This window comes from Elephas maximus, chromosome 5 (assembly GCF_024166365.1).
Source record: "Elephas maximus indicus isolate mEleMax1 chromosome 5, mEleMax1 primary haplotype, whole genome shotgun sequence".
Taxonomy (NCBI): domain Eukaryota; kingdom Metazoa; phylum Chordata; class Mammalia; order Proboscidea; family Elephantidae; genus Elephas; species Elephas maximus.
In genome coordinates, this window is record NC_064823.1 from 91,383,001 (window position 1) to 91,400,274 (window position 17,274).

General features: G+C 37.7%; 1 protein-coding gene across 1 annotated transcript in view; it reads left to right on the forward strand.

The window, feature by feature from the left end:
* The window catches only part of LOC126076734 (transmembrane protease serine 11G-like), a 31,594-nt gene extending 17,891 nt beyond the window's left edge, over positions 1-13,703 (forward strand). Inside the window, exons 6-10 of the mRNA XM_049885296.1 lie at positions 2,937-2,975; positions 3,762-3,939; positions 5,309-5,568; positions 10,615-10,757; positions 13,542-13,703. Of these exons, the coding sequence (XP_049741253.1) occupies positions 2,937-2,975; positions 3,762-3,939; positions 5,309-5,568; positions 10,615-10,757; positions 13,542-13,703 (782 nt within the window). The remainder of the gene's footprint in view (positions 1-2,936; positions 2,976-3,761; positions 3,940-5,308; positions 5,569-10,614; positions 10,758-13,541) is intronic.
* The last annotated feature ends 3,571 nt before the right edge of the window (positions 13,704-17,274 follow it).

Here is a 17,274-nt window from a genome sequence, read left to right on the forward strand (position 1 = left end):
TCTGCTTTCTTCCTTCCAAATTTCAGAGTTCTTCTATCATTTCCTGATGGATAATTTTCAAGGTATTTAGTTGTATTTATAGGGAAGGAGCAGAAAGAAGTGAGTCTATACCATCTTGTTCCAGGACTGGAACAATTCAATCTCTTTTATCCTGCAGAAAAGTATGTATTTATTGGATAATGTTCACACATGCAATATAGCTCTGTCATAGAAGCTTATCAATAGCTTCTACATAGAGAAGACCCTAGGGTCAAGATTAAATTTTCCGTGAGCTAACCCTTTCTTTCTCATTGATCCATAACTTACAGAGGATGGCACTAAACTGTAATTGAACTTACAGTAAAATGGGTTGCAGGACAAGACTTTTTCCTCAAGAATTACTTCAATTAGGTTCTTAATAGACTTGCCTTGTAATATTTTTATGGGGCTATAATAGGTAATTAATGTAAAGTGTTTAGCACAATCCCTAGTACACAGGACACAGTGAAGTGCTAGTTATCATTGTGGCTCATAAATTCATTCAGCAAGTATTTATTGAGAAACTCTGTATGCCAGGAACTAAGGTCCCCACACTCATAGAATTTATATTCTAATGTAGGTGAGAAGATATTGGTCTAATAAACAAGTAAACAAGTAAATAAGCAAGGTAATGTCAAATAATATTAAACTCTTTGCAGAGAACAGATAGTGGGAGACTAGATTAAGTTGTCATGGAAGACCTATCTGAGGAGAGACTTTTTAAGCTGAGGTCTGAATGACCAAGGTTGCAAAGGCCAGCAGAAAAGCATTTCTGAAAGAGGCGAAAGCTACATCAAAGACTGCAGACAGGGTGGCCATCAAGTACTAGGTAAGAAGAGAAGTTCAAAATGACACCAGACATAAATAAGAAAAGGTATATAGGACCAGACAGAGAGTTTTGGGTTATTCTAGAAGTCAGAGAAGCCATTGTTGTCGTTGTTAGGTGTTGTCGTTGAGTCAGTTCCAACTCATAGCGATCCTATGCACAACAGAACAAAACACTGCCTGGTCCTGTGCCATCCTCACAAGTTGTTATGCTTGAGTCCATTGTTGCAGCCATTGTGTAAATTCCTCTTTTTTTGTTGACCCTCTCCCTTACCAAGCATGATGTCCTCCAAGGACTGGTCCCTCTGATAACATGTCTAAAGTACTTGAGATGAAGCCTCACCATTCTCACTTATAAGGAGAACTCTGACTGTAATTTTTAGAAGACTTGTTCATTCTTCTGATAGTCCATGGGATAGTCAATATTCTTCACCAACACCATAATTCAAAGGCATCAATTCTTCTTCGGTCTTCCTTAGTCATTGTCCTTTCACATGCATATGAAGGGATCAAAAACACTGTGGCTTGAGTCAGGTGTACCTTAGTCTTCAAGGTGACATCTTTGCTTTTTAACACTTTGAAGAGGTCTTTTGTAGCAGATTTTCCCAATGCAATGCGTTGTTTGATTTCTTGAACACTGCTTCCCCATGGGTGATGATTATGGATCCAAGTAAAATGAAATCCTAGACAACTTAAATATGTTCTTCATCTACCATGATATTGCTTCTTGGTCCAGTTGTGAGGATTTTTGTTTTCTTTATGTTGAGGTGTAATCCATACTGAAGGCTGTAGTCTTTGATTTTCATCAATGTTCCAAAAGCTTGACTCCATCCATCTCATTAAGATCAACTCTACTTTGAGGGGGAGCTCTTCTGTAGTCATATTTTGAGTACCTTCCAACCTGAGAGGCTCATCTTCTGGCACTATATCAGACAATGTTCCACTGCTGTTCATAAGGTTTTCACTGGCCAGTCTTTTCAGAAGTAGACCGTCAGGGTTCTTCTTCCTAGCTTGTCTTAGTCTGGAAGCTCAGCTGCAACCTGGGTGACCCTGCTGATATTTGAAATACCAGTAGCATAGCTTCCAGCATCAGAGCAATACACAAGCCACCCCAGTATGACAAACTGTCACGTGAGTGGTGCAGGAAGCTATTACCCATTGCTGTTGAGTTGATTCTGACTCATAGTGACTCTATGGGACAGAGTAGAACTGCCCCACAGGGTTTCCAAAGAGCAGCTATTGGATTCAAACAGCCATGTTTCTTCACCATGATGCCACCAGGGCCCCAGGAAGCCATTAGAGGGTTGTTATTCTTATTGGCAAAACCTAATTCTAAGGGGTATATGCTAATAAACTTCCTAAGCATAGTTCTCTGCAGACGAACTCAGGGTCCTCTTCAGAGTCTGACCAAAATTCATGACTCATCAATTTGTAGGCTTAGCAAAAAATTCATCTCTACAGATGTGTGTGGATTGCTATACTATCTACCATAAGGAATGATTCAACTAATTTTGTGGAACAACCACTTATCATGCCTTCCTCTATTTCACTTTACAAAAAAAGTGACCATCAGGGTAACACATTTTAAGGATTTCTTAACATAGTGTTGCCTCTGATTCCATAGGGACCGCCTGTGGACCAAGTCTAGATGCCAGGATTTCAAGATTTACTCAAAGCCATTATCATAACACCACTGTGAGAATTAAGACAGAAGGAAATTGTGTCCAAACATATAAGAAGAGTTCATATGTAAAACTGGTCCTACATCTTCTTCTGTTTTAATTTATATTTCAATAAATTGGGATAGCATTTCAATAACTAGCTGCAGTTCTCCTTTATTGCAAACAATATCCTTCTCTGTGTCAGTGCTTTTATAATCATGAACCAGGAGATCCCTGGAGACCATATATAGTCAGATAGAAGAGTTTGATTTATATTTAGGCCTCACCTTTTTGTAGAATTTTATTCTATTGTCTTTAAAGTAAGATTTTCCTGACTAATGCAGTTTCTTCCAACAGGAAACACTCATGTTATGTAAGCATATTTTAAATTATAATTGTTTCCCTGCTGAAAAATCATATTGTTTTTTCCAGATGTGAACGACGTACAAGCAGAGCACATTCTGAACAGCCGTAAGTTCAAGAATATCGTTGAGACTTTTATAAATCAAAGAACAAATCTCCAAACACACATTTTAGACTTTCTCAATTCCCACACTTAATATTTCTCAAAAGCATATAGTATCTCTGAATAAATAAGTGACATAATTCCCTTCAGGAAAATAAATACTACTAATAAGTGGCAATGTTCATATGGACTTGTTGGAAATGCTTGCACTTCCTCAAAGAAAATGTCACTGATGACTTCTTTGACAATTTCATTTTATCTTATTTATTTTTCTTTGATTTACTGTGCAAACACAGAAAATTTTGTTTAAAATTAACATACACCCACCAACTTTAATATATGAACTTCGACATTTATGCTGTAGTGATAGAATGGCTGCAATATTAAATATTTTACAAGAGTAAAAATGATATTTTCTGTAATAAGCAGTGTATATTTAGATTTATGCACTGTACATTACACACTGTACACACATTTACACAGTGCACATCTACAGTGTACACGCAGAAATGTCAAATAGCTCTGGTGTAAACTGCTGTACATAAACAAAAATGGACCAGAAAAATATGAAAAAACAAATTTTAAAGTGAAATTGCATTAAATACACCAGGGAGGTGTATTATACATAATGTTAATTTTGATTAAGATTAACCAAAGTTAACATTATATAAAATGAACCTTTCTTTAAAGCAAAACACACTTAAAAATGATTGCATCCTTAACTATGTGCCAAACATACCTATACACATTTAGGTTTCTCTAGAAATTACCTTCTTATCTTCTTCTGACAGGTTGTGGTGTAGGGAGGCAGTCGCCATCCTCTTCCATGGAAAGAATTGCTGGTGGTGTTGTGGCTAGGAAAGCTGCTTGGCCATGGCAAGCCAGCCTGCAAATAGGTGGTATCCATTTCTGTGGAGCATCTTTGATCGGCAAGGAGTGGCTCTTGACTGCCGCTCACTGCTTTGACAAGTAAGTTCTCAGCCCGCATCAACGGGATCACCAATTCCACCAGTTTCTCTCACCTTCACACCCTGTAATTCTTATCCACTTCTCATTTCATCCTAACCAGTTGCTGTTGAGTTAATCCTGTGTATCAGAGTAGAACTGTGCTCCGTAGGGTTTTCAATGGCTGATTTTTTGAAAGTAAATCTGAGCCTTTCTTCCAAGACACCTCTGCGTGGCCTTGAAAATCCAACCATCAGTTAGCAACCAAGAATGCGTTTTAGCAACCTAGCACATTAACCATTGCACCACCCACGACTCCAATGAACATCTTGTTGTTGTTGTGTGTGCCCTCTTGTGGATTCTGACTCATAGTGACCCCATGTGACAGAGTAGAATTGCCCCAGAGGGTTTCCTAGGCTGTAATTTTTATAGAAGCAGATTGCCAGGTCTTTTCTCCCTCAGAGCTGCTGGGTGGGTTCAAACTGCTGACCTTTCGGTTAGCAGCTGAGCACTTTAACTACTGCGCCACCAGGGCTCCTTATGAACATCTTAAGCCTCCGCAGTTGTACCCACGATTGCTCAGTAGGCTTAGGAAGAAGCAACAATTACTGAAGAATAGTAGAAAAAATTAGAGTATCTTCAGTTCTAATTGAAATTACATTCTTAACTAAAAACAGGCCACCATTGTCAAAATTTGAACATATTCACCAGTTTTCTTGAGATATGTTGTGGATTAAAAAAAAAAAAAAAACTCTGCTAATAGTATCCCAACCCACAAAATTTACATCTGGTATCTCATATAAATATTTTTGGCACTATGTTTTTTTTTTTTTGGCATGATTTTTGAAGATTTAACTTATGGAACATTGGAAATAATAAAAAGATACATAACTCATAAAATTCATATAAATTCAGAAAATATTCTGAATAAAATGCTAAGTAAAAGAAAGCAGGAGAAAATAATATATACAATATGGCTTCAATTTATCTATCCTTTTACCTATCAATCTATCTACCGTCTATCTCAATGGCTATATGTACATTAATATAACTGTGCATGGATATGTGTGTCTGTGTGTCTATATGTGAGTATACATGGCAAGTTTTATTTATTGAATAACTATTACGTGTTATTTCCTTTTAAAAATACCACCTCTCCCCCTCCCACCCCCGCCAGCCAAAGAGAGGAATTTAAGTTATTCTAGCAAGGGGATTTGTTATAAGCTAGAAGAAAGCAAAGCAGTACTAGGGAGAAGCTTCAAGTAAAAAGGTGGGAGAATCATCACCTCAAATATCTGCCCTTCTCCCACCCTTGCATCCCATGCCCACATATAGTTCTAGGCAAACTTAGATCAGAAATGAACCAACTATAATCCTTTTAATCTGTGATCAGTTACAAAAACCCAAAACTCTGGATGGTTAGTTTTGGAACAACCATAAGCCCTCCACTGATGAGAAGGAATGTCCAGTCAATTATCATTCACGAAAACTATGCTGCCCATGAGCATGAAGATGACATCGCTGTGGTGAAGCTTGCCACCCCCGTCACATTTTCTGATGACGTGCATAGAGTCTGTCTTCCGGATGCTACTTTTGAAGTCTTGCCTGAGAGTAAAGTGTTTGTCACTGGATGGGGAGCCTTGGGAAAAAATGGTGAGTATCTCAGCAAAAACAATCAGGCAAAACAAAACCTATCCTTCATTTGAGTAGAGATATCAAATAAGATACCAAATCAAAATAATAAGTAGAATAAGAGATTAAATCAACATGTCCCATGACAAATATGGCAAAAACAACAAACAAGAAAACCAGATATGATGAATTATGAAAACTTTGACTTTACTATTACAAGGTATCTATGTTTATTGTCTTTTTTGTGGGCTATTTTGGAAATTGGTGATAATTTTCTTTCAAAAAACTTATTTAAAATATTTATTCACATCATGCATTTTTCTTTCTGTTACTGGTTTTCATATACAGAGACTCTACTACGGCTGCATGATTAATAAAGTATGTGACATGTGAGCAGTAGTAATGATAAGCTTCTATACTGTCATGACCTACACAGAAATAGCCTTAAGCAAGCAATATGAATGGACTATTCCTCACCTGACATTAAATATTATTAATATTATTGTATATCATTAATATCCAGATTGTTAATATTATTAATAATTAAATGTTAATTCCTCATGTAGTCATTAAATATTAAGTGATCCACATATCTATGGAACACCTTAGCCTGGGACTTTAAGAATTTGATCTGTATGACATTTACCCCAATTAATAATACATAAAGAACCCTGGTGGTGCAATGGTTAAGTTCGTGGCTGCTAACTGAAAGGCTGGCAGTTCGAACCCACCCAACAGCTCCATGGGAGAAAGACCTGGCAATCTCCTGCCATGAGGATTAAAACCTAGAAAACTCTAGCGGCAGTTCTACTCTGCCACATGAAGTTGCTACGAGTCAGAATCAACTCAACGACACCCAACAACAACAATACACAATAAACTGTAAAAATAGATTTTTAGTTCCTGATATAAATCTCCAGTTCTTCTCTAAGTATGTCTCTTAGTGGTATTTTTTACATATGGTTTAATCTACCCTTGAATGTCTGCTTTTTGATCTGGGCTTTTGTTATGAAGTTGTAGTCTTTCTTTATATATGCATTCAAAGTATAGCTTCTATCTACTGAGTCCTTATCAAGCAATTTCTACAGAAATCCTTGCTTCCCTTCAATATGCACTGCAATACTCTGATGTTGGGTCCAGTTTGCTGCATTATTGTAATAACCTGGAATATCTCTTCCTCATCTCTCTAGGGATCTGCATTGTTCTATATGCGATGGTGATTAGTATGAAAGGGAATAAAATTGTCTGGGGCTAAACAAGCTACTTTTGCTTGGAGTGGAAATAGAAAGTATCTCCCACTTGGGCAGCACCATAACACTTCCTCTAGAATCTTATCAGAAATCCATGGGTGTTACAAACAGATAACAAGCTTGACTGCTAACTGAAAGGTTGGAGGTTTGAGTTCACCCAGATGTGCCTTGGAATAAAGGCCTCGTGATATACTTCTGAAAAATCAGCCATTGAAAATCCTATGGAGCACAGCTCTATCCTGAAACACATGGGGTCACCATGAGTCAGAACTGACTCAGTGGCAACAGTTTATTTTATTTTCTAGAATCCAATTAAACTCAACACTGCCTTCTGTCAAAGAAGTAGTTCAAGAGTGATTTGGGACTTCATCATGAATCACTCAATTCCCGATAGTGTGCAGATCACTGTGCATTTAGCTACCTAATAAACTGTAAATCTTTCAGAATATTATGAATTTGCAATACATCAGGCTAAGGTTAAATATTAGGCATTTGATCATGGTTTTTTTCCTGCATTTTGAAACTGAGACAAAGAACCCAGGTTTTCTTTCCTAAGCTCCTATAATTTATACAACAATTTTTTTTTATCTGATTAGAAATCTTGTTACCAGACAACTTGTAATAAGACACTTTTTACTCTCTCAAGAGTTTCTGCTCTATTTATATAAAATAACTTGTTATATTGTTAAGCAGCTGAACTGGACTTTTTGGGTGAAATTAAAGAACTATAAGCATTTGTAATTTAAAACTACTCATCCTAGACAAATTAGCTAAAATAAAAATAGGCACACAGAAACAATAAGTAGTTGGAATACTTTCAAATGCTAATTAGGGAGCACTGGGTATTGCTGAAGCACTTACACAAATACTTTACATTTAAAAATTAACTAACTAACTAGAGAGAGAGAGAGAGAGAGACAGATAGCGAGCAGGTTCTCTCACCAGGACCATTTCAAGCAGAATCAGAGATGGCGACGAAAAAACAGCGACCCTTCATGCTTAAAAGTGATGACTGCCATGCAGAATCATTCTAGGTAACCTTTCATGAGCGTAGAGATGCTATACTTAGTTCTTCAGCAAAATGGTTAACCTAGGTAAGCAAACCTACCAGTTTTACCCAGAGAATCAGGCTTCTTTACAGTGAATGACAAAATCCCTAGAAGCCTAGATCTCTTCTTCTAAAAGCTTAAACTTTCTTACCGTCCTTTTTTAACATTGAAGTGAAGCTTTCAGACACTGAGCATTGACTGGTCCACATGGACTTTAAATATAGAATCCTAACCTCTAAAATTCTAAAATAAATGCTTCCATTTATTAAGAATATAAGGCGAGGTACTGTCATAACCATTTATATTCATTATTTTTTAACCCTCAGAATAAACATGTGAGATTAGTACTATTTTCTCCTTTTTATAGGTGAGTAAAATGATGCTTAGTAAGATTAAGTAACTTGCCCAAGGTCATGGAGCACAAAAACTGTACAAACGGTGTTCAAACTCATATCTACTACTTCTAAGCCAAAAGCCCTTAAGCATAGAATTACCCTGACTCACCATTCAAATCAACAGAACACCCCTTCCTTATCTTCTCTCAAATGTCTTTCAGCAGAACAGCCATCATTCTATGAAGGATAATAGTCTTTCAAATGAAAGCCGTTAAAGGGGGAAGGAGAAGAGTATAACCACTAAAAATATGATATGCAACTAAAATGCTTTTCATATAATAATCAATCAATGTGTGGTTAAATAATCAATCATGATCTATTTCTTATCCTGGCATTTTTAATTTGCCCTGGTATTTGTTTTGAATAGAAATATGAGTTACTATCAGTGCAAACATGGTCTTTCTTAGGACACCATGGGATTTCAGCAATCCAGTATTAAATTACCTCCTGACAGTACAGCCTTGCTCTGTCTATACTGCTTTTCCCAAAGGATTCTCAATTCCTAAAATAGCTAAGTTCTTTGTAAAGTGATGCGGCAGATATCCAGGTTAGGTGGCAAATCTGTCAGATTTTTCCATGTGATTCCACTCCAACCAGATGAGTTTCCGTATCCTCATCTGAAAAAGAACTTTCATATCCATCTTCGGTGGTTGTTGCAAGGACTAAATAAGATTGTTGTTGTTGTTGTTAGGTGCCGTCGAGTCGGTTCTGACTCATAGCAACCCTATGCACAACAGAACGAAACACCGCCTGGTCCTGCACCATCCTTACAATCGTTGTTATGCTTGAGCTCATTGTTGCAAACACTGTGTCAATCCACCTCCTTGAGGATCTTCCTCTTTTCTGCTGACCCTGTACTCTGCCAAGCATGATGTCCTTCTCCAGGGACTCATCCCTCCTGACAACATGTCGAAAGTATGCAAGACACAGTCTCACCATCCTTGCTTCTAAGGAGCATTCTGGTCGCACTTCTTCCAAGATAGATTTGTTCATTCTTTTGGCAGTCCATGGTCTATCCAATATTCTTCACCAACACCACAATTCAAACGCATCAATTCTTCCTTGGTCTTCCTTACTCATTGTCCAGCTTTCACATGCATATGATGTGATCGAAAATACCATGGCTTGGGTCAGGTGCACCCTAGTCTTCAGGGTTACATCTTTGCTCTTCAACACTTTGAAGAGGTCCTTTGCAGCAGATTTGCCCAATGCAATGCGTCTTTTGATTTCTTGACTGCTGCTTCCATGGCTGTTGATTGTGGATCCAAGTAAAATGAAATCCTTGACAACTTCAATCTTTTCTCCATTTATCATGATGTTGCTCATTGGTCCAGCTGTGAGGATTTTTGTAATTTCTTTATGTTGAGGTGCAATCCATACTGAAGGCTGTGGTCTTTGATCTTCATTAGTAAGTGCTTCAAGTCCTCTTCACTTTCAGCAAGCAAGGTTGTGTCATCTGCATAATGCAGGTTGTTAATGAGTCTCCCTCAAATCCTGATGCCCTGTTCTTCTTCATATAGTCCAGCTTCTGGGATTATTTGCTCAGCATACAGATTAAATAGGTATGGTGAAAGAATACAACCCTGACACACACCTTTCCTGACTTTAAACCAATCAGTATCCCCTTGTTCTGTCTGAACAACTGCCTCTTGATCTATGCAAAGGTTCCTCATGAGCACAATTAAGTGTTCTGGAATTCCCATTCTTCGCAATGTTATCCATAGTTTATTATGATCCACACAGTCGAATGCCTTTGCACAGTCAATAAAACACAGGTAAACATCCTTCTGGTATTCTCTGCTTTCAGCCAGGATCCACCTGACATCAGCAGTGATACTGCTGGTTCCACGTCCTCTTCTGAAACCAACCTGAATTTTTGGCAGTTCCCTGTTGATATACTGCTGCAGCCGTTTTTGAATGATCTTCAGCAAAATTTTGCTTGTGTGTGATATTAATGATATTGTTCTATAATTTCCACATTCGGTTGGATCACCTTTCTTGGGAATAGGCATATATATTGATCTCTTCCAGTCAGTTGGCCAGGAAGCTGTCTTCCATATTTCCTGGCATAGACGAGTGAGCACCTCCAGCGCTGCATCTGTTTGTTGAAACATCTCAATTGATATTCCATCAATCCCTGTAGCCTTGTTTTTTACCAGTGCCTTCAGAGATAATGAGAGTAAAAGTACCAAACATGTACCTAGCATATAGAAGGCATCCAAGAAATGTAACTTGAATCTGAGCATTGTGATCCAGCCCAGAGTCCCACAATTTGAAGATGCATGTTTTGTCACTGGTCCGTTATATGCAAGACTCAATAATTAACTATAATAATCTGGAACTTCTTTACTTATCTATTTTTTCCTTCTTTAGATCTCTTTCCAAACACTCTGAGAGAAGTTCAAGTAGAGATTATAAGCAATGACGTATGCAATCAGGTTCAGGTATATGGTGGTGCCGTATCATCAGGAATGATATGTGCTGGATTCTTGGAAGGAAAAAAAGATGCCTGTGAGGTAAGAATAGACTCAAATCCACAAAAACAACTCTGTTAAGAAGGCATGATCTTCCAGAACACAAACCAATGCCATTTCACATGACTCTATGCAATTAAGTTGTACAAAGACAGTGTTAAATAAGAGAAGTGCAAGAACCATAAAAAATATTTCTGGTATAACACCCTGTTATTGTGTACCACCATATGTTAAAAATGGCCATCAGCTGCAAATTAGGACTATGACTAGAGAGATGAACTAGAAGCAGATAGTATAAACCAATCCAGGCAGCCCTACAATTATGGCTTCAAGCTATAGTCATCAATCAACAGATAGGTATCTAATTCCTACTAGTTGCAACGTGCTGTGGGATGGGGACTGCAGATGTCACCACAGCCGATCATGAGTTGCCTCACTGGTGTCTAAACCTTTAACTTTAAAACAGTGTACATCCAGATGGAATTACACTATTTTGAAAAAAAACAAGCAAACAAAAAACATATTTATCTACACTTACTCATTATAAAGTGTTTTGTGACTTACTGATCATATCTATCTAGAAACTAATTAAATAACTTTTCCTCACTCATATACAGCTTTAATTTTAAGCATTAAGCATTTAAAGAGATTGTCAGTTTTAAAGTCTAGATATTCAAAGGACTAAAAATAGATAATTAAAATAGTAAATATTTTACATATAGCATTTGAGACTGGGCTCAAAAAGTTAGCAATTTTTTTTGAAGCATTAGAAATGGCTTTTGAGAATTTTGGAGCCCTGGTAGTATAGTGGTTAAGAGCTACTAACCAAAAGGTCTGCAGTTCGAATCCATGAGGCAGTCCTTGGAAATCCTATGGGGCAGCTATACTCTGTCCTTTAGGGTCACTATGAGTCAGAATCGACTCGATGGCAACTGTTTTTTTGGTTTTGGTAGCGTAGTGGTTAAGAGCTAGTCTGCTAACCAAAAGGTCAGCAATTCGAATCCACTATTCGCTCCTTGGAAATTCTAGGACACAGTCCTACTCTGTCCTATAGGTTCACTATGAGTCAGAATCAACTGGACAACAACACCTTTTCCAGAATTTTACATACATGGGTGCTTTTCTTTATATACAAAGGTGCCACTATTGATCTGCAATTGGCTGTTTGTTATGTGATGATAATAAACAATTACTTTTTTTTTCAAAATTTTTCAAGTCTATTAAATGCCAGGGAATGTGGCAGTTACTGGAGGAAACATAAAGATAATATATATATAAAAAAAAAAGATAATCTATTTCCACAAGGAATTTACTATCTAATAGCACAAAGTAACTAAAACAAAACAAACAAACAAACAAACAAAAAGCAACCAAACAAAGAGACCAGGAGTTGGCTACATTCTCTGCAATGAAAAGTCTCTCTTGCCTCACTCTACTTGAGTCGTCTGTGGTAGAGGAAGCAGAAGCAGCATGGGTGATCTAAAATACAACTTGATCACATGACCTTAGGAGGAGGAATATAATAAATACATATGGGAGCTGATGTTCTCTTTCCATTGGGTTTTTTTTTTTTTATGGTTGAGTTCACTTTCCCTTGCTTCCTTTTAGATAGTAAAATACTGAGGACCTAAATTAGGATGTAAGCCTAAGGGAAAGGAGCTGAGGATGAGTGTTTTAGGTGTAGGCTAGGATTTTCTGTGTCCACTGAATACTGGGGGCTACTTAAAATTACGGGAAAAGAAGGGAGAGGGAGTGAACTAAAGGTACAAGGCTTTAGGCCTCAATCCCTGATTCAAACAGGACAATTCCTCTTGTGAAGAAGCCTGTATTAGGCTTCCACATAATATTTCTTTTTAATAAACAGTTGTTGTTAGGTGCCGTCAAGTTGGTTCCGACTCATAACAACCCTATGTAAAACAGAACGAAAAACTGCCTGGTCCTGCACAATCATCACAATCGTTGTTATGCTGGAGCCCATCATTGCAGCCACTGTGTCAATCCATCTCGTTGAGGGTCTTTCTCTTTTTCGCTGACCCTCAACTTTACCAAGCATGAGGTCCTTCTCCAGGGTCTGGTCCCTCCTAATAGTATGTCCAAAGTATGTAAGGCATAGTCTCGCCATCCTTGCTTGTAAGGAGAATTCTGGCTATACTTCTTCCAAGACAGATTGGATGAATAGGTCCGTTGCTAAAGATAAATTTAAAAGTGATTTGTCTAAACATTAGGTTATGGACACCAGAGAAGTCCTTATCCATCTCATGCTTTAAACAAGGTCATTAGGGCTAGGGATTCCACTTTGGTCTGGGAGCACAGTCTTTTCAGTAATAAATAATGCGCATTTGCTTAGAGTGCCCTTTGCATATCTTTCTCCTCTCAAGCCTATTGCTGCACAGGGATACTGCATCCAGGATACCTTGTTATCAACTAGTGTAAGTGGTCTAACAAGGTGTAATTCAAATTCAAAGCAAGAGATTTTTTTCTATCTAATAGATTTAGAAGCTTCATGGAGGAGATGACATTTTAGTTGAGTCTTGAGGTTATCTTTAGGTAAGAATTGGCTGCCTGGACTTAGGTTCAGTTTGTGAGCATTGTGCAGAGCAGAAATAAAACTTTTACAAGAATAAAACTGAAACGATGGCTTTATTCACACTACCTTCCAGATCATTAGCAGAGAGTAAGCAGTAAGTAATACTAATGATAAGTAAAATAGTATTATTTATGCATATATCAGTACAAAATATTATTAGATTTTCAGCTGATTAACTCTCATTTCTGACACCTCTTTATCACATTGACCATATATATATATTTTTTTTCCTTCTCCAGGGTGATTCCGGAGGACCACTGGTTATTGAGCGTGATAGAAACATCTGGTATCTTATTGGAATAGTAAGCTGGGGGATAGACTGTGGGAAAAAAAACAAACCTGGACTTTACACCAAAGTAACTCGTTACCGGGACTGGATTAAATCTAAAACAAACATCTAATGCAACAGTCACGTGTGCTTCTGGGTTATGTGTGGATGTCTAGAAAATTGTGTTGCCATGTGTACCGTTACCATGAAATTCAAGATGCAAATATGCGTAAACTGCCAACTCTTCCCTTAAACATGATGAAGGCAGGCTTTCGTTCACATCGTCTGAAGCATTTTGCTTGCTATAAGCAAAGAAGGTACTGTCAATTCCACGAAGATCTGCCTTTGCCACTGTTTCCAGTTACTTCCTTGCTCATCTTTGTGTCTCTACTGTGCACTACTCATTTTAGAATAATCCAGCAGTTTAATCAGATAAGTACCAACTGGTTAAGCAGTCTCTACATTTTCACTGACAGAGCACGCTGCCTTACCCTGATGACTTCATAGTTCTTGTATTCGTCACCAAATCCTCATTGAGAACGTTTAGATACACTGTACTAGGCAAATCAAGGTAATTAGTTTTGTCCAGCACTAACACAAATGATGGTGGTGGGAGGGGGACACTAGGCATGAAACTAGGACATGAGAGGGGGCACTACTGTGAATCCTCTCTCCTTTGTCCTCAGATGTGCCCTCTCTTTGAAACTTGGAAAAAGTTGACAGTTATATTTATATGCAAAAGTTCAGAATTTAAAGTCTTTAAATAATTACCTTGATGTTCATTCTGGAGCAATGACTAAACCATTGGAGCAGACACCAGGAAACTGGAGATATTGTCTAACATAGGATTCTGCTCTACATTATGTAAAAAATGCTTTTCAATACCTAGACATTAAAGGCAAAAATTTCTTGGCCTTTCGTTAAATGGAAATGAGAAGAAGAGGCAAGGACTCAGCCCTATCTCTAAAAACGGGAGGAGAACCAACCCTGATGTAAATTGACTTTTCATTTCTGTTTCATTATGAGTGACTTCTAAAAAGCAATACCAGTTGCCACGGAGTCGATTCCAACTCAAAGCGACCCCACCTATGACAGGGTAGAACTGTTCTCCAAAGGGTTTTCAATGGCTGGTTTTTCTCAAGTAGATCACCAGGACTTTCAAGGAGCCTCTGGATGGACTCGAACCTCCAACTTCTCTTTTAGCAGCTAAGCCTGTGAACCATTTGCACCACCCAGGGACTGCCTTTAAACAAATAGATTTCTCATAATGCATTTTATTTTCTTAACAGTTTTATTTTCAACAAACTTCAGAGCAATGAAGAGACCCAAAGAGTGGGAAGCCAATATAAATTAGGTATTCAAAAACAACTTAAATGAGAAGCCAATATAAAATTAGACATTAATGAACAATTTGATTCAAAATTTTGGTAAAGACTTTATTGTGATTGGGTAAAGACTTTTATTGTAAATATTTAGATTTACTGTTAAAAATGCCAGGCATTTTTTGCACAATGGCATTTATAAAGAATATTTAAATAACCAAGAAAGTATCTTTGTAATGTTTTTGTTGTTGTTAGCTGCCATCTAGTCAGCCCCGTCCTATGGCAATCCCACGCACAACAGAATGAAATGCTGCCCAGTCTTGTGCCATCCCCATGATAAGTTGCTCATTAGACAGATATGATCCATAGAGTTTTCACTGGCTGATTTTTGGAAGCAGATCACCAGGTCTTTCTTCCTAGCCCATCTTAGTCTGAAAGCTCTACTGAAACCTGTTCAGCATATTAGCCACACGCAAGCCTCCAGTGACAGGTGGTGGCTTTGTATGAGGCGTACTGTCCAGGAATCCAACTTAGGTCTTCCACACGGAAAACAAGTGTTCTACCACTGAACCACTAATGTCCTCATGTTTGGAATGGCTTAATTTTTGTGATAAAATGCTCATTTTCATCTGTACTTAAATGCATATTTTGCGGGACTTACATTGACTGTGGACTAGCATGCAACAAAGATCAAACTTTTCCTGTCCAATTCTGTGTCTCCTAACCTTTATTTGCTTCTCTCCCCCCTTTTATATTTAAGGAAATAACTGTTGTGTTAAGATATTCTTTCACGTTTTATATCAAGTAAGAGTCTCTCTTGCCTCACGTATTATATTGTATACATTAAAATATATTTATGGTAATAAACTCAAACTCATTCTTTCTGAATCTTAACTGTAATACAGAATTTCTCAGCCTTGGCACTATTCACATTTTGGTACAAGAATTATTTGTTGTGGGGGGGAGGGGCTGCCTTGTATATTGTGGGACATTTAGCAACATTTCCTTTCCTCTACACATTAAATGCTAGGTGTGATAACCAAAAATATCTCCAGACATTGCCAAATGTTCCCTGGGGCAAAATCACCCCCAGTTGAGAACCACTGCAATGGATCAATAAAACCTGTTGCCATCAAGTCAATTCTGACCCATAGCGACCCCACAGGACAGAGTAGAACTGCCCCATAGGGTTTCCAAGGAGCAGCTGGTGGATTCGAACCTACAATCTTTTGGTTAGCAGCCGAGCTCTTAACCACTGCACCACCAGGGCTCCATGTAATCAATAGTTGGAGGGGAAAAAAAAAACACAGTTAAAATTATGCAAATCACTATTTCCTTACATGCATTTAGAAATATTTTTCTTCTCATTTTTAAAATGCTGCCTTGTTGAAAATGCTAAAAGACCATCTATCATTACCACACTCATATCTATAAAATCCTAACCAAATTAAGATTTTTGAGCAATGAATCTAGTTGGAAGAAGGAGGTTGTTTGAAGACTAAGCCGCTACAGGCAAATAATTCATACACACAAACATGCACACACACAAAAGTGAGTTATTTGTGAAGTGCTTAAATCCTGAATAATTGCACACATATGCTCTCTTTATTATTTTCAGAATGCATAATAGATATTACTTAGGAAGGTGTTTATGTATTTGGCTGAGGCAGAGTGGCTCAGTCCATCATCCGCTGACACTACAGAGTGGAGTACAGAAAACTGGATAGCATCACTAAGCACTAAAAGCTGTACTGTCCAATTGGTAGTCATTAGCCAGGTAGGGCTATTTAGATTTAAATTAATTAAAATTAAATCAGATTAAAAATTCTTTTCCTCGGTTATTCTAGTCACATTTCAAGTACAAAATAATCAATGTGGCTAGTGGCTACCATATTGGGCAGCATAGAAAGTTCTACTGGACATCATTAACCCAATGCATTCTGTGCAGTCACTTACATAATCACTCATTCATCTAACAAACATTTCTTGAACCTCTACTATGTGTCATGCATGATTCTGGACACTGGCTATACAAATGTGAATAAAACCAAGTCCCTATTCTCAAGGCCAGATAAAGAGATAACATGTTTTTAATAACTGCCACTGAAAATAGCAGACTCTTTAGGGAATGTGAGTTGGCTAGGCACAGCAAGGCTACCTTTAGACTCTACTTCCTCTAGTGGTACTGGGTCCACTAGTGGAATTGAGCATTTCTGTGTGAGCAGGCCCACCAGAGACCTTCCAGAGACATGAGATTCAAGTGGTCAGAAACTAGTTTCTCAACCTTCCTTGCAAAATGATTCTAGAATTTCCCACAATTGATAGTATATTAAAAAAAAAAAAAAAGTATATTAGAAAATCAAAAAAGTTTTTTTTTTTAAT